At 27.9% G+C, this 18,985-nt stretch overlaps 1 protein-coding gene across 2 annotated transcripts in view; it reads right to left on the bottom strand.

Moving 5' to 3' along the window:
• Positions 1 to 18,985, bottom strand: part of LOC107448829 (uncharacterized) — a 234,699-nt gene that overhangs the window by 97,702 nt on the left and 118,012 nt on the right. For both annotated transcript variants that reach the window (XM_016064181.3, XM_016064182.3), the window contains one exon: positions 575 to 745. In XM_016064181.3, the coding sequence (XP_015919667.2) occupies positions 575 to 745 (171 nt within the window). The remainder of the gene's footprint in view (positions 1 to 574; positions 746 to 18,985) is intronic.

Here is an 18,985-nt window from a genome sequence, read left to right as displayed (position 1 = left end):
TAACAGTGGGTGGTTCTCGTGGTCTTCCTCTCCATTTAACGCAAATGCGCAATACTTGATCCAGGAGTTTTCTTGTCTTCTGGATTGGGTTCAAAATTACATGGCTACAGAGTTGAACATTAGTAGTCGTAAACCCAAAAATTGGGTCGGCTGTTCAACGACGGTCATAAAATATAAAATTATAAAAAAAATTTCATGATGATTTAAAGCATGGTTTAGTTTTTAATAGTTTAGATTTGTATTTTTTAACTATGTGTGGTAATAAGAGCTATAGTTTTGAAAACCAAAATTTCCAGTAAACCGTTACCATATGAACAAAAGCCTTTGGAATGGTTTAAATACAGTATATTTTAGCTTTATTACCAGAATTAAGGGGAGTTGTCTTTTTTTTATCAGAGATGTCTTTACCATACAATACGGTAATTTCATTAGATTTTCTTTTTCTCTGAAGAAAAGACTTATGAAGAAAACATTAATTTAATTAGCCTACAAGAATAATTTATCCTTCATACATAAAAATTCAAAAAGTCTATTTTTAAAGAGGTAAAAACCATGATTAAGAAACTTGAAATACCTCCTTTCCCACTTCCAAATGTGTGGTCATAAGATGGACCAGTACCAGCGTGTCCAGATGGAGTAGAAAATTGATTTCGTTTCCAGTCAAAGTCATGAGTAGGATCTTGCGACCATCCACATAAATCTGGATCTTCAAAGTCACATGACAAGGAAGCATTCGTTATTGCCACTGAAAATGAAATTGCATAGTTAAATGCCTGTAAATTATAAATATCAAATGAATGAAATTTATAAATATTTTTTTAAACAAAAAAACGCGTGCGTGTAATTTTTAATAGAAATATTGTTGTTCATAGTCAGCTGATTTTCAGAACAAATTCTTTTAGGCTTTTAATCAAATACCTCTTACCTCATATAATGAACTGTAACCTCACATGTAACCTTTCTGTACCTAAATGTAACTTTACTATAACCTTATATAATGCACTACTTAGAGCGGGTTGAAACGCTTCATTAAAACTCCCTGCAACTTTAATATAGTAATTGAACGCTATTATCGCATTTCCTAAACTTGATTACGTGACTAGGTAATTCAAATTGAGCGAAATTGTATCGAATTTGCACCAAATTATAATTCTAAGAACCAATATTTTTTCAAACTAAAGGGATTTTTTTCTGAGATAATAGGATTGCAATAAAAAATTTAACAGTTTAGAAGATATTAAACATAAGCACTTTTGACAGTTCAGAAAATTAATGGCTTGCTGTATGGGAATGTCCAAGTGTTGTATTATCATATTAGTGCAAAAGCTAGACTTTATCGTACTTTCTTTTGTAATATTTACTTAAAACATGGATCAAATTGAATTTTTACTTAGTTTGATGCAAACTTGAATGATGTTTAACAAAACGAAAGGGACGATAATTAAGTATCACTATCAAGTTATAACAAAGAACAATATTTCCAAAAAGGTTTAGAAAGCAATCTCATTCATGATCACTAACTTTGCTCTATAGCGTGTGATTGTTTAGAGTGGTACATGAAGAAAAGAAATTCTGTTAAAATTACAGCGAAGTATGAAAATGAAATTTCCGGTAAAAGAAAATCAATTCTGATAACTAAAACCGAAATATACGATATTTAAACAATTTCTTTAGTAATTTTCCATTCATAATAAAACAATTCTGGTTCTCAAAATTATAGTTCTCATTTCCTCATATTTATTAAAAAATACAAAAAAGAAAAGTAAATGAAAGGTTCTATACTCCAATGGTAAGGACGCATTTTTAACATGATAACAATCCGTCCTTACCACATTTACCAAATTTTATCACATAATACAAAACCATATTTTTTTAACTTCACTGAAATCATTACTAAATCACTTCAGTAAAAATTTACCGAGCTTTTTGGTGTTCCCATAGAGCCAGCGAAGCACGCTAAACTTTACCATATTCTTTTAAGTTTGTCTATACTTTTTTTTATCAGTGCACGTATTAAAAAATACTTATATTCACGCCATGAAACCTTTTTTGATGCGAATAAAAAATAATTTTTTTATTTTTTGTAAGTATTATCTTTACATTTATAAATTAAGAAGAATATTTTCCGAATTAGTAAAATTGCCTAAAATTAAAATACGAAATCGAATTGTATTCAATTCACAATTTTATGTTGAAAATTAAAATTGAACTTTGTTAAGCATGAAAATAATATACGATAATATATATATATTTTTTAATAGGTTTTTAAATTCCAAAAATAAGGAATGAAAAAAAATCCATGTAAGCAAACTTAAAATATCACAAAACTTTTTTTTATATTTATGATTCGTTTGTGAAATAGTACAGGGTGAAAAAAAAAAACTCAAATCGAAAATTCAACGATATTTAAAACAAACTATTATAGTTTGTTAAGTTAAACTTCCAGAAAAATTATGCTGAAACCTTAGGACGTCTTTTCTTTAAAACAAACGCGATCGCAACGATTTTTTACCTTAAACAGCAAATAACCAAACCAAAAGGGAAATTTAAACTGCACAAAAAGTGATAAATTGCTTGAATAAACAAAAGAACACGTATCAACTAAACATAGAATTATGAATAGCGGGTAAGTTTGAAGGAGACAAATATTCTTTCACCCTGGATTATTTATGTTTCCGTTTATTGGAAAAATAAATGCCAGTTTATAATTGGGTAGTAACCCAAATGACCCATATAATTAAAAACATGTAAAACCCGTGCATAAAAGATTAATGAATAGTGGTATAGGGAAATAGGAAGAGTGACGATTATCTTTTTTTCTTTTTAAAAAAAAAAGACGTATTCTGATATTAATAATTGTATTATTATTAGATAGCGTAACAAACTAAATATATTAGGTAACGTAAATGCTCAAATAAAAATAAAATCTCGAACAATGGATGAATTTCTTTGCAGGTTGTTCGCCCAAAGCGAATTTTTAAATCTGATTTTGATTTAGTTTTCAGTTTTTGGTTTAAATCTTTTAATGAGACATGGCGAAAAGATTCTGGTATGGTAATGGCATTTGTGGTGAAAGAAACACGATTCTATTTAATAAGACCAAAATATACGGTACTTAAACCATTGATATGGTAACGGTTAACTGGAAATTATGGTTTTCAAAAAATAGTTCCTATTACTACACATTTATTAAAAAATAGAAAATTAAAAGTAAATCTAATCAAATAAATGACTTTTATGTCATGCTCTAGGGTAACATAATAAAATTTATAAATTTTACAGCAATTACCAAATCTTATCATATATTATAAAACAATATTTTATTGTTAATTTCACAAAGAACATAACCAACGCACTTCTGTAAAAATTACCGAGATTTTGGTGTTCAAATGTAGACAAAAACATGGTAAATTTTAAATTATTCTAAAAGTTTTGACCATACATTTTTTTTATTCGTCTTAAAAAAAACTTAATTCGTTTTGATAGATACATATAACTGCAAAGCTAATAAAATGCAAATGCAAAGCTAATAAAACTAATTTGAAGACAACCAGATTTAAGGTTAAGGTTAAAAATATTTATTGTTTATTTTTTAAAAAATCTTGAAGGTTTTTATTTTGTTTAGATGTAAGTAATGTAATTACACTTTCCTTGCCTGCAGATATATTCAGAAAGGACATTTCATTTGCAATTTATTTCTTTGATATCAGTAATTATCTTTACTAAACTTTTTTCTGATATACTTTTAGTAATACAAGATTTTAAATGAATGAAAACTGTGATGCCATTAGTAATATTAACGGGATATTTAAACGCAAATTTTACAACTTGCAAGCAAATTTAATAGCAGTTGATTGTTTAAACAACAGCACTTCCAACAATACTCGTTTGATTCAAGAAAAAGCTATCGAATTACGATTGTTTTTTGAAAGTGAGAGAAAGAGAAAGAAAGATAGTTTAAATTATTTGAAATATTAATAATTTTAAATTGCAAAAATTAAAAATAATTTTGTAAGATTATTTTGAATAACAAAACAAATGCTTAGCTAATCAAAGCAAAGTTTTCAATTACTTTTTCCGATCATGAGTCAACTTTCCGAGAGCTTTAATTTAGGTATTTCCATTTAGTTAAATCTATTTAAAATATAAAACAGTAAGATATAAACAGTAAAGTATAAACTTTCTTCTGAAACAGTAAGAGGACAAATATACTGATTTCATGGTAAAACTGTGCGAATATATAGCTGTTTTACCATTCTATCCGTTCGTCTACTCTGAGCCTCCACAGAAAAGAACTTTACTTATATTGTTGATTAAGTTGTACACTGTTTAGATTGCAAACTATTGATTTAGGTTAATAGGGATTGGAGTTCAAAACAAATATCCAAATAAAAATCCAAAAGCATTTTCTTTTACAAATTGTGTTTATGTGCAAAGAAAAAGTATGGTCAAAATAACCAGAATATGACAAAATTTAAGGTGCAGTGAAAATTCTCCTAAACGCCACCTCTACTTAAGGGCCACCTCTATTAAGGGCCAATATTTTGAGGAACGAAAATTTTCCTAATAGACATAATGTTAATTTTCCTCCCATCAGAGGGCCACATTTTCCTGACTACCTCCAATAAAGGCCATTTATTTTTTAAAAAAATTTCTCAAAAATTATATTGTTTTAAGTTTTAAAAAAACACAATACATATTTTTTTTAAACTTATTTGTTCAATTTTTTCAGGAGTTCAGTCTTATTCAGATAATGAGAATGAGTCCCCCGTGCCATATTTATCAAACCAAGAAGCGCTAATAGAAGTAAATAAACTGATATCCCAATCTAAAGCATTAATAAATGATGTGAATTTTACTAATTTGTTTCATAGAGTTAAGGAATCATTAGAAACTAAAATTGTTTGCGAAAAAATTGTAAAAAGTAAACAAACTTCAATTGAAATTTTTTTAAACATGTATTAAAACTTAAAATGTTAATAAACAGTTTTTTTCTACATAAATTTTGATTTCCTCATTTTATTTTTTGGTCACCCCCAATTAAGGACCACCCCTCATAAGGGCCAATTTTCAATGGAACGACATGTGGCCCTTACCGAGAGGTTTCACTGTATTTCTGACTCACTGGGAACACCAAAAAGCTCGGTAATTAGTAAAAGCTCGAAGTGCATTAGTAAAATTAATTAATAATAATTGGCAAAAAATTTTTAAAAATTAACTATTGAATATAGTTTTATAATATGTGATTAAATTTAGTAATCTCATCTTAGAGCATGGAATGAGAACAGTTTATTCGATTAAATTTTCGTTTTAGTTTCGTATTTTTTACAAAACGTGGGGTAATGAGAACTATAATTTTAAAAACCAGATAGCTTTATATAATATTGAAAACAGAATTATTAAAATGAGCTAAATTTTAAGTAAAATGAACATCTAACTTTATACCCATAAAGTGATATAAAGTAACATCTAAAATTTTAGATGAATATTAAATTGCATAGTATACCCTGCAAGTAAATTTAGTTTCTAAAAAAATATATTATTACTTCAGGAAAAAATTATTAATTTCTCATAAATTTAATTTAATGATTCGTAATTTTTAAATTCATTATATGTATTCAATTAATATTGTTCAAGTCTTAATGTATTCTAATTTAAAAATTTCTTGACTTATAAATAATCTATATTTGACATTTTACTCAAATATTATCAAACCCTGAAAGAATATTTAAAACCATATTTTTTTTCGAATATATTTTTTATATCCTTTGAAATTTTTCACGTTCTTTTTTAATCAACAGTTGAGAAACTTTCTTAATTATAGATAGGACGGTAAAATTAAGTAAAATTTCTGCCAGGCGTAAATTAGTTCTTTTCGTTTATTTGAAAATAACACTTTAAAGTTTTATAAATCGAAAATCGATATTTTCGACTGGATGCATTTATTTTTTTTATTCATGCATTAAAAAAGAATTTTATTTTATTGTTATCGTTTGAGCGAGAGAAATAGTTCACCCAGCTATTACATTGCTATTTTAAAATGAGGAGCAAAATGTTTCAAATTTAAAATATTGGAGAAATTCAAGTCAGCATAAGAACTAAGGGAAAAAATGACTAAGAAATATTTACCTTTTTTTTTCACTTTCAACACAAAAATATTATGAACAAAATTGGCAAAATAGTTTTTAAAAACCAAACGCAAGGCTAATATTTGCAAATTTTTTGGAAAAATTGTGTACAAATGTATGTACAATACAATATTGATGGCAGTATTTTAAAAGCAAATGAAATTATAGTAACAGTAAATAAATCACTGCCGCAACAGCCCGTTGTGAGCCAGAGGGTCACGAATGCTACATCTCCCCAATTTCTTGCTCAATGGCTTGATTGTGGCAGTGTGGCTAGCACTTTTCTCACAGGCCGCCTTTATTTCTCAAACAAACTGGTACCCATCTATCTGGAACTAGGTAGACTTCAAGCCGCCACTGGGGAACGAATCCCAATTCTTCACAATGATCACAAAGCCCTCACGGCTTATTTTCAGTAACTATAGCAAGAAAAATATGTAACTAGTATACACGAGTCTACTCTATTCATTTGCACTAAATCTATTGAAATACAAGATAAGTTTGTGTTCAAAATAAATTGAATCTCTAAATGACCAACAATTTGTTAAAATCAATTTTTAAAAAATCGAAAATCATTAAAAGTGCACGATTTTCTGCATTTCGCCTAAAAATACTGGTTAGATATATACTAATGAAATACAGTAGAGTCCCGCTACAGTAAATCGTCTGGGGACCCAGCAACAAGTTCAATATATACTTTGGCTCACTATATTCAAAATTTATTATGAAAAAAATAATAATAATAATTGTTAAATAAAATTACGAGCGGGATCATTACAACAAATTGTTTACTATATCCGGGGTTCTATATAGCAAAGTTAAACTGTATCAAGATTCTTTTTAGAAATTTTGATAACAAGTGGCACTTTTGTCAGTGAAAATTATAAAATAGTAATTTCAAAATATCGATTATTTTGCTGTTCAAACGAGTCTCAGTCAGCGGGGAAAATGAACTAATGAACTGGCAAAAAATTTCAGCTAAAATGTTCTGCCACGCTTCAAAAAACACTGTTTTATAGTTTACAGGTGAGCAGTGCCCTATTCTAAAAAAATTTGAAGCTAATTATAAAACTCAACGAATAAATTATTCGTTTCCAAAGCAGAATGCAGCAAACCATATCTTTTTACCATCTTCCGTGCTTCTTTTATTAGTTTTTCAAATAATCGTTTTCTATTGCCACAACAACTAGATTAAGCTTCCTACCACTCACATGCAACTGATTACAAAATTCCAATTTTTTGATTCCCATAACAATGCATTTTTAATCTAACAAACAATGCTTTTTTTCTGTCAACTAATTACAATTAACTAGATAATAGCTGTTTTGATCTTAAATTTTAAAGGTACAATTAATAATTACTTCGAAAATTTTGCTGCCTCTCTAAATTAAGACAGTTTTCAACAAAAGAAAACTACATACTGAGTTTAAATTTTAGTCTTTACTAACATCAAAAGACATCAGGCTCAATATCGAGTTACTCCCATTTCAGAGCGTGAATAGCATAAAAAAAGTCTTTAATATATACCTCGATGTTTTTTTTCCTTCAATTTCCGATTCAATTTCTTAAAATGAAGTTGTCATCAAATTTAAACTCCAAAGTCTTCTTTTGCTTTTATGCTAATGTCATTTATTTCTAATAAGTATTTCTCCCTTCTTTTTCATCTTGGAAAATCTTAAAGAGAAACTGAGGCTCAATCTTTTCTCAATCCTTTTTTTTATNGCGAGAAAATTTAATAGTTGTTGCCTGTTTAAACAACAGCACTTCCAGCAATATTCGTTTGATTCAAGAAAAAGCTACCGAATTACGATTGTTTTTTTGAAAGTGAGAGAAAGAGAAAGAAAGAAGGCTAGTTTAAATTAATTGAAATATTAAAGATTATAAATTGCAAGGATTAAAAATAATTTAATGAGATTATTTTGAATAACATAACAAATGCTTAGTTGTTCAACGTTTTCAATTAACTTTCTCCGATCATGAGTCAACTTTCAGAGAGTTTTAATTTAAGTATTTCTATTTACTTAAATCTATTTGAAATATAAAGCTTTATTGTGAAACAGTAAGAGGACAAATATATTGATTTCATGGTAATACCGTGTCATGCTTAAATATATAGCTGTTTTACCATTCTACCCCTTTGTCTACTCTGAGCTACCACAACAAAGAACTTTACTTATATTATTGATTATGTTGTACACTGTTTAGATTGCAAACTATTGATTTAAGTTAATAAGGATCAGAGTTCAAAAAAATATCCAAAAAATTCAAAAGCATTTTCTTTTACAAATTTTGTTTATGTACAAAGAAAAGGTATGGTCAAAATAACCAGAATACATCAAAATTTAAGGTATTTTTGGCTAACTGGAAGCACCAAAAAGCTCGAAGTGCATTAGTAAAATTAATTAATAATAATTGGTAAAATTTTGGTAAAAATTAACTATGGAATATAGTTTTATAATATGTGATAAAATTTAGTAATCTCATCTTAGAGCATAGAATGAAAACAGTTTATTCCGTTAAATTTTCGTTTTAGTTTCGCATTTTTTACTAAATGCGGAGTATTAAGAACTGTAATTTTAAAAACCTGATAGCTTTATATAATATTGAAAACAGAATTATTGAAATGAGCTAAATTTTAAATAAAATGAACGTCTAACTTTATACCCATGAAGTGATATAAAGTAACATCTAAAATTTTAAATACGAGTAAATATTAAGTTGCGTAGTATATCCTGTAAGTAAATTTAATTTCTAAAAAATACTTATTACTTCATAAAGAAATTATTAATTTCATATAAATTTAATTTAATGATTCGTAATTTTTAAATTCATTATATATTCAATTAATATTGTTTTAGTCTTAATATATTCTAATTTAAAATTTCTTGACTTATAGTCCATATTTGACATTTTATTCAAATATTATCGAACCCTGAGAGAATATTTAAAACCGTATTTTTTTCGAATATATTTTTATATCCTTATTTTTATATTTTTATATCCTTCCAAGTTCTTTTTGAATTAACAGTTGAGAGACTTTCTTCATTATAGATAGGACGATAAAATTAAATAAAATTTCTGTCTGGCGTAAATGAGTTCTTTTCGTTTATTTGAAAATAAAACTTTAAAGTTTTATAAATATAAAATCGATATTTTCGATTGGATGCATTTATTTCTTTTATTCATACATTAAATAAGAATTTTATTTTATTGTTAAAGTTTTATCGAGAGAAATAGTTCACCCAGCTATAACATTGTTGTTTTCAAATGAAGAGCAGAATGTTACAAATTTAAAATATTGACGAAATTTAAGTCAGCATAAGAACTAAGGGAAAAAATGATTAAGAAATATTTCCTTTTTCTTTATTTTCAACACAAAAATATTGTGAGCAAAATTGACAAAATAATTTCTAAAAGCTAAAGACAAAACTAATGTTTGCAAATTTTTGGAAACTTTTGGATTTGTATTTGGAAACTTTTGGATTTGTTTGGAAATTTTTGGATTTGTATATAAAATCCAAAAATTTTGGATTTTTGGATTTTATATACAAATTTAAGTGCAATACAATACTGATAACAGTATTTTAAAAACAAATGGAATTATAATAACAGTAAGTAAAGCCCGTTGTGGGCCTGAGGGACACGAATATTACGCTTCCACAATTTCTTGCCCAATGGCATGAGTGTGACAAAGTGGCTAACACGTTTCTCACAGTCTGCTTTTATTTCTCAAACAAGCTGGTATCCATCGATCTGAAACTGGGTAAACTTCAAGCCGCCACTGGAGACCCGAATTCCACTTCTCCACAATGATCACTGAGCCCTCACGGCTTATATTCAATAATTATAGCAAGAGAAATATGTAACTAGTGTACGCGAGTCTACTCTATTCATTTGCACAAAATCTATTAAAATCCATGATAAGTTTGTGCTCAAAATAAATTGAGTCTCTAAATGACCAACAATTTGTTAAAATCAATTTTATAAAAATCGGAAATCATTAAAAGTGCACGATTTTCTGCATTCCTTTTAGAAATTCAGGTTAGATATATACTGATGAAATACAGTAGAGTCCCGCTACAGTAAATCGTCTGGGGACCCAGCAACAAGTTCAATATATACTTTGGCTCACTATATTTCAAAATTTATTATGAAAAAAATATATTTTTCAGCATATTTTCATGCTGAAAAATATATTTTTTTCGAGCAGCTGAAAAAATATATTTTTCAGCAGCTCGGTAGCATATTTTTCAGCATATTTTTCAGCATATTGCAATAATACATAATTAGTTTTTATAAGCTATTAAATATAATTTCGCTACAACATGGTTTTTTTACAGAAAATTTCTACATATAACGAAATTTTAAATCGGAACTCTTATTAATATTCGAAATATTTCCATACAACGAGGTAGATATGTCTTCATAAGGAATTTTCTAGATGATTTCATCTTTTCATTTTCGTCCTTTTTTTAGATGTTTTTATTTATTCATTTATTTATTTTTCTGTCATTATCCGTTAATTCAGAAATTTACATTTCATTCATTTTGAAGAAAGTTGCATTTTGAAGAAAATTGCATTTAAAATTTCTGTGCAACCAATTCTCTTTTTCCAATGCGCCAATTTTTGGAACTACTCACATTACTCATCGCTTTTATTATTCCATTATTATTCTTTTAAGTTAAAAATCATAAATAAGCACATTTGAATTATGTGACATTATTTAAATACCTGCAAAAAGGAAATTTGAGTCCACTATAAACGCACTACCATTTTAGCTGTTCACTATAAGCAGATGAAATAACAACTGTTAAATAAAATTACGAGCTACAACAAATTGTTAACTATATCCGGAGTTCATTATAGCGAAGTTAAACTGTAGCAAGATTCTTTTTAAAAATTTTGATAACAAGTCAGTGAAAATCATAAAATAGTTATTTCAAAATATCCACTATTTTGCTGTTCAAACAGTCAACGGGCAAAATTAACTAATGACCTGACAAAAAATTTCAGCCAAAATGATCTGCCACGCGGCAAAAAACATTGTTTTATAGTTTACAGGTGAGCAGTGCCATATGCTAATGAAATTTGAAGCTAATTATAAGACTTAACGGATAAATTATTCATTTCCAAAGCAGAATGCAGCAAATCATATCTTTTTACCATCTTCCGTGTTTCTTTCATTAGTTTTTCAAATAATCGCTTTCTATTGGCACAACAAGTAGATTAAGATTCCAAACAATTACATGCAACCGATTGCAACATTCTAATTTTTTGATTCCCATAACAATGCATTTGTAATGTAACAAACAATTCATTCTTAAATACAATTCATAATTACTTCAAAAATTCGCTGCCTCTCTAAATTAAGACAATTTTCAACAAAAGAAATCTTTCAGAAAACGACATACTGAGTTTGAATTTTAGTCTTTACTAACATCAAAAGACATCAGACTCAATATCAAGTTACTCCCATTTCAGAGCGCGAATAGCATAGAAAAAGTCTTTAATATATACCTCGATGTTTTTTTTCCCTTCAATTTCCGATTCAATTTCATAAAATGAAGTTGTCATCAAATTTAAACTCCAAAGTCTTCTTTTGCTTTTATGCTAATGTCATTTATTTCTAATAAGTATTTCTCCCTTCTTTTTCATCTTGGAAAATCTTAAAGAGAAACTGAGGCTCAATCTTTTCTCAATCCTTTTTTTTATTCCGAGCAGTCAAGATAATTTATTTCTGTGATCAAGAAATTCTACATTTTAGGAACAAAGTATTCGATAGAGAAATCTCATTTGGTTTCCCTCTCCCTATATAAAACTATTATTAACTTTCTATATGTCAAATAAAATAGCATATTCGTACATTTTAAATAAATCATAGCTACTTTCATTCTCTTGTAGCGAGTGTTGATTATAAATATTGGCAGGCAATTTCTTCGCCATGGCATAAATATTGCTACAGAGTTACGCATCTTGTAATTCAGCGGTTGTCGTTTATTCGATACGGCATTTCGTTGTATTCGTTTCCCTCGCTTGGCGAAATATTTTGTAAAACAGCAACATTTCTAAAAGCTTTTAGCAATCGAACAAAATGTAATTACTGGGAGCTATTCGCTTGCCGGAGATAAGTTTTCGAAAAGCCGACGTAATGGTTTTTGTTTTAGCTTCCGAAAAATATGATGAAGTGTTTTGAATGGTTGGAAACGAGCTATTTCATAAAGTGAGCAATTATTTTAAACTCTAAAGTCTGAGTATTGTTTGGTTGTTACTTCTAATTTGAATACAAAGTTTAATTCGTGTGCTTTCCTGGAATAATCTTTCGATTTGAATAAAGATAGTTTTACGTCATATTTGAGCGAAATAAGGTTGTATTGTTGCTTTAATGAAGAAATTTGTAAACAAAAATGTTTAGGAAAAAGGAGAAACAAAGCTCATTATAACATAGATTTATAACTTTTATAACTGTAAATTATCTCAATAAAATTTTCACATTTAAATTACAGTTTTTGTAGCGTCGTATTTCTTAATACATGTGTTAGTAATGATAATATATTGTTGTAACGATGTAAATATGTGTTGAAATTTGTTAAAATAAATCTGACAACTAGCGTAAATAAGTACTAAACATTTTAGAACTGTTTTCCAATTAAATTGTGAAAGTGACATAAAATATTAACGATTGTCACACATTAAATAAATACTCATTTTTAGCAGGTTATCATCAAAGAAACGTTTTTTGCTGTATAATATTGTATCTTTGAAATCAAGTTGTATCAATGTCTTATGCTGCATAAGATTACATATATGGAATCAAGTTGTATCAATGTTACCTGCTGTATAATATGCAATCAAATAGTACCATTGTTTTATACTGTATAAGATGGTATCAATGCATTCAAGTTGTATCAATCTTTTATGATGCATAACATTGCATCCATGCAATCAAGTTGTATTAATGTTTTATGCTGCATAAGATTGCATCTATGCAATCACGTTAAATTTATTTATTTTCTTGGCTGCATAAGATTGAATTAATGCGGTCAAGTGATATTAATGTTTTATGCTGCGTAAGCGTGTATCAATTGCATCGATATTTTTCAATCTTCATGCTACATGCAAATAGCTTGCCATAACTGATATGCCATAATAAGAGCAACGAAAAAACGAGTGAATCTTTATTTCAATATGTGGCATATTAAACCGGACGTAGCAATTGTCGTAATTTTTCGAAATTTGCTATTATGAAGAAGTTTTTAAATTTGCCGAATTTACTCCCGAATAGATTATAACAAAACAATACTTTATTGTTAATTTTAGCGTGAATCATTATCTAATTGCTATGGATAAAATAATACATTTGGTGTTACCATAAAGTCAGAAATTGGTGTAAATGTTACCATATTCTGATAGTTTTGATCATATCTCATGTATTTTACTATTATTTGCTGAATAAATTCTTTCAAAATAAAATAAGTTAGGAAAATCTATTAGTATTGAGCAATTCAGCAGTTGACCCTTCAAATTATTTGCAAAAAATATTTTTTTTCTTTTGATTTACTACTTTAAATAATATAACAAAATTCTTCATATTTTAATACAATTATAAGATATTTCTATCAAAGATTTTATTAATTAAATTTATTCATTATTATTATTATTATTATTTATTACTATTATTTATCATTATTATTTATTATTATTATTTGCAAAGAAATATGATCTGAAATTAAAGAAAGGAAATGTACTTTTGTATAATCTTGTGGTAAATTTTTATAAAAAAGTTTTTCCAGTTTTGAAAAAAAAAGACAGCTTATCAGATATTACCTTATTACATCCATCATATAATGGCTTATATCTGACTTATTACGTCTTACGTCTATTGTATCTAGCATCTATCATTTTAAAGTCTTACCAAGTTTTTTGGAAAATGTAAATCAGTGGTAAAAAAAAACTCTAGACGTGAGTAAAGTATTACTTATTGTTTTCATAAGTAAATGAACTTCAATCCAATACGCATTTGCATTAATTTACAAGTAAGTGAAAAATATTGAAAATAAATAAAGACTAATACGGCATACAATTAATGCTTAAGTAATTAAAGAATCCATATATTTTATTTTATAACCGTAGTTGAACAGCTGACCCAATTTTGAGTCCATGACTACCACGCTTCAACTCGATAGCTTTCTAATTTTGAACCCTATCTAGAAGACAAGGAAACTCCTCGATCACGTATTAGGAGAAAATTGCCTTCGTGAAGGACTTTTTGTTGAAATTAACACATATTTGCGTTAAACGGAGAGGAAAAACCATGAAAAATTCCATACGACAAGGGTACTCTAACCCATGATTCGTCTACCACCGAGTATATTTTACGTCAGATCTGTGGTTGATGCGAGCCAGGTGCGTACTGACCAGCCATCGCTGGAATAAGAACACGGGTAACCTCATTGGAAGCCAAGCTTTCTATCCCCTGAGCCACCTAGGCTCATGCATAACGTGATACGAGAAGAGGAAACGAACTTACGTCTAAGTTATAATCATTTTGAATTATTTCGTTTTCAAAATGCATCAAGAATACATACAACGTTCTTTATTAATTCACAAATATGTAACCAAGCCGGTACATATTAAAGAAGTAAAATTTTTGACCAAGTAAACAAACATACAGCTAATGTCATAAAAGTAGCAAACAGCTCGAAAATTAAAGTAGCGTTCATTCCATTTCTAAATAAAAATGAACAAATCTAAAAAGAACAATTTCGTTCTTCCATAGCTCCTTTTCTAAATAACCCCTGTTATTAGAGAAACGCATATGCAATTTACGTTGTTTAAATAGACCCATCTGATTCCAAAACGTAGACTCCACTGGAATAAAGATAAGAAATCGCAACAAACAATAAGACATTCCTCCAAATCGAGAGATACAAGGAAGGAAAATAAAGAGATAGTTTAGAGAAAAACTTTTCTTTAAGTCGTCTGGTTTTATTATTTTCCTTTGCAGATGCGAGTGTTTGCTCTCTATTCTTCGGGGCCTATCTCTATTTTTAAGCGCTGCTTCCGATCCCCATAAAAAGGAAAAAACCGCTGACCATACAGCGAAATTAGAGACTAGATCAGCAGGTGATGGGCCCATAAAAGAGAAAAAGGTAAAGCTCGAAAGTTCTTTTTTCAAAATAGTCCCCCTCATCATGGATGTCTTTACAAATATAGTCTGAGTTTTGACTATAAAAAGTCGCCTCGTGTTTGAAGATAGCGTGCCAACTAAAATACTGAAACCGTTATGGTTTGGGAAATTGTAACTGGATTGGAAGAAAGAATATTGATTGGAGTATCGAACATTTCATAGAATTCAATTTTATCATTATTCAATTTTATCATACATTCAATTTTATCAATATTTTATCATCAAATTTTACATATTCTTTTAAAAATAGAAAATGTATATAAACTGAATTATTTAAATCTTTTCTAAATATATTTAGTAAGCAGAATTATAGAAATTAAGTATTGATATTTATGCAGAGCAAGTCATTAGTACTTTTTATTATCCCTCTTTCGATTGTTTTCTGACGAGAAAAGTCTGCAATCAAATTTTTCCTCTCTTTCCGACTACCTAGAGCAATTAAATATGTACCGGAGCTCTGTGTCAGGTAGGTAGGTACATTATATACGTCACAATAAAGCTGCACAATGGGCTATTGGCGACGGTGTGTGAAACATCCCTGAGGATGATCCGAAGACATGCCATTGCAATTTTGATCTTCCGCAGAGGGGATGGCTCCGTTGCTTTGGTAGTTTAACGACTGATCAGATCTTTATGTTCTAGGACTCAATCTTAATGGCTCAAGAGCATGATTTCAAATATGTTAGTTAGTTGGTGCAGGCAATATTTTAAATTACGAAATCAGACATAAAACGTACTTTTTCTGAATTAACTTATCTTTTTCTCGACGGATTCGGTTTTATGACCCTCTAGGTATTGGGGGTAGCCGCAATCTGGTAAATATGGTCCCAATAGTTAAGTTACAAGAACTGTCAAAAGTTTAGACCCCTTAAGGTTAATTTTACTTTTTGTTGAATTTTAAAAGTTCGATTATTTTTCTGACAAAAAAATAGTATTTTAAAAATTCGATTTCTCAGGAACTATACGACCGATTTCATTCAAATTTTGTATTTTGCCAGGTGAAATTATATTCTTGAAAAGGACGTAGAAAATTATAAAACTTACAATTCATAATTTTTTCGACTAATATTAAATAGAATAATAAAAAAAAATTATAACTATTTACTAAAAGTTATTGTATAATGGTTATTATCTTTGGATAAATACATTTTATAATTGTGTGCAAAAATCTTTCCATTCGCTTAAAAAGTTCTCGAGATATGACGAAGTACGCAAAAAGTGAAATAGCATTAAGAGGTTTCGAAGATCGCTCTCCTGACCAAACTATTGGTACCTCCTATATTTTGGGGATCAGAAATCCGAATCCGTAGAGAAAAAGGTATGTTTATTCAGAGAAAGTAAGTTTTGCGTCTGATGTGGCAACTTAAAATATCATTTGCATCAATTAACTAGTATATTTAAGGTCAATTTCTCCAACAATTAAATCCAAGAACAAGAAGATCCGATCATTACATCGAAAATTATTAAGGGTGATTCTTTTTTTTATTTTGCGCAAAAAAAAATAATTCAAAATGTCTAATTGTAACAGTTTTTCAGAATATGGTGAATAAAAAAAATAGCATCAAATTTCAACTTCTTGAAATTTTCCTGACAACTCAAGTGTAATGAATCAATTTTTATTTCTCCTCTTTTTCTTAAAATTCCTTTATAAGTTGCTTTAAATCTGTTGCTTTACCTAATCATAGATTAAAAACCAGTTTTGATGCAATCCTTTTAAAAATAGCAAAACCTTGTGCCATTACAACTGAATACAGATCTATGTATTAAATGCTTTATTAGCTAATTGAAAACAATTTCTAACAAGAATACGAATAAATTATAAGAGCAAGAAGAATACAAATAAAAACTTTTAGCGATAATGTGACAAAATAATAGTGCACAAAAGAAAAGTGAAATGGAAAGGATAATTTGAGAAATACAATATAAAAAGTTATTGGAATACATTTTTAATGAAGCAAAATCGAAACCCGACTATTCTGCGCCAAACGCAAACATTTTAAGCTTTTCCATGAATGTCGAAAAGTTCATTATGAAACAAATTCTAATACGGCAGAATGGAAAAAGGGAATCGACTAAAAGCATTGACTAAAAACAGTACCAATGAGTATAAGAATAAGTTGAAGAAATAAAAAAAAACTTTAAAAAAATAGTAGAAATAACAATAACAATAAAATGTTAGTTTCAGAGTGTGGTAATCAGAAAAAGTAATGAAATCCTAATAAAAATATGCAGAACTCCGGAAATTAAAAATAATAATTTATAGTGTTAATATAAAATTAATGTCGTTTATAATTACTTAAAAATTAAAGACTTTCGAATAAAATGATTAATTTGAAAATTTTATTCTACAAGATACATGTTAAACACTGTTTTGAATAATAAACTTTAATTATATTAACAATTTAATAGTTAAAAATATTTTTCTTTGGTTGAAGTAATAAATATTTTGTAACCTTAGCAGTAAAAATTTATATTTCGGAATTGAATAGTCTCATACCTGGTGAAACATCTCTTCTGACTCAATAATTCAGATTTCAAGCGTAAAGGAGACAGAAAAACAGCTTTTAAAGAAAGAAACTCTGAAAACTGTCGTAGATTTCGTAAGACACAATAACGTTGAAATATATTAAAGTCAATCATGTCACTAAGGTAACACTGAAGATTGTTCGAAACAATTTTTCTCTCACTCACATTGCAGAACATCATTTCTTTTCTTTTTTTCTTTTTTTTTTTACTGTTTTTATACTGATATCAAATACAAGAATTTAATGGAACAATGGAACAGTTATTGAAAAGAGCCGAACATTATATTTCTTTATTTAATGTTTCTTTATCTCTATTGAAAAATTTTTCTAAAAATATTTTTAAAATATTTTATTTGCAATAATTTTTTTATTCTCTTTCTTTAATTTTTATTATATTATTTTCCATCTTTTCTCTACATTTTAAATTTTTACCCCTAATTTTGATCATCGTGAGTTGGTGTCGAGCAATAGCATCATTCCAAAAGATACTTAATACAGTTAATAGGTATTTTCATTAGATGAACTTCTAAAAAGGAGTTCAGTTTAATCTAATAACGTAAAATCACCAGAATGGGCAAAAATATAATAATAAATTTTAAAATTTGAATTTTCTCAGCTTTTTTAATTGTGTTAGTGTCTTTTAGTTTTGTACAGGATTTCGTAGTGCTGTTCAGTACAGTTGTATTGATGCCCTAGTTATAATTTATTATTTTATTGTATTAATTTATAAAGTTTCGTTAACTTCCGCACAAGATGCATTTATCTTATATTCTAAGTAGTTCTATAGAACCCATATAGAATACAACAAAAATGCACGAAAAAACAAGAAAAGAAACGCAAAAAATATATATATTTTAAATAAAAAAATAAAAAATTATTAAACAATTCAGAAAAAAATTTTATTAGAAATAAGAAAAATTAACAACTAAAAATTTCAAAGAAAGATTAAGAATTTAAGATTTTTTAAGTTTTATTAACTTCTCATAAGCAGACGCCATAACATAAGATAAAAGTGCAAAGAAACCAAGAAAAGGAAAAGAATTTTAAAAAAAGAATAAAAAATTAAAATAGTGAAAAAAAAATTTTAAATTACAAAGAAATTAGCACAAAGCACTGATGGTTAAGTTATTTGATGGTTAAGTTA

This window comes from Parasteatoda tepidariorum, chromosome 2 (genome assembly GCF_043381705.1).
Source record: "Parasteatoda tepidariorum isolate YZ-2023 chromosome 2, CAS_Ptep_4.0, whole genome shotgun sequence".
NCBI lineage: Eukaryota > Metazoa > Arthropoda > Arachnida > Araneae > Theridiidae > Parasteatoda > Parasteatoda tepidariorum.
The sequence above is the reverse complement of the archived record's forward strand: the minus strand, read 5'-3'. Positions and strand labels throughout refer to the sequence as shown.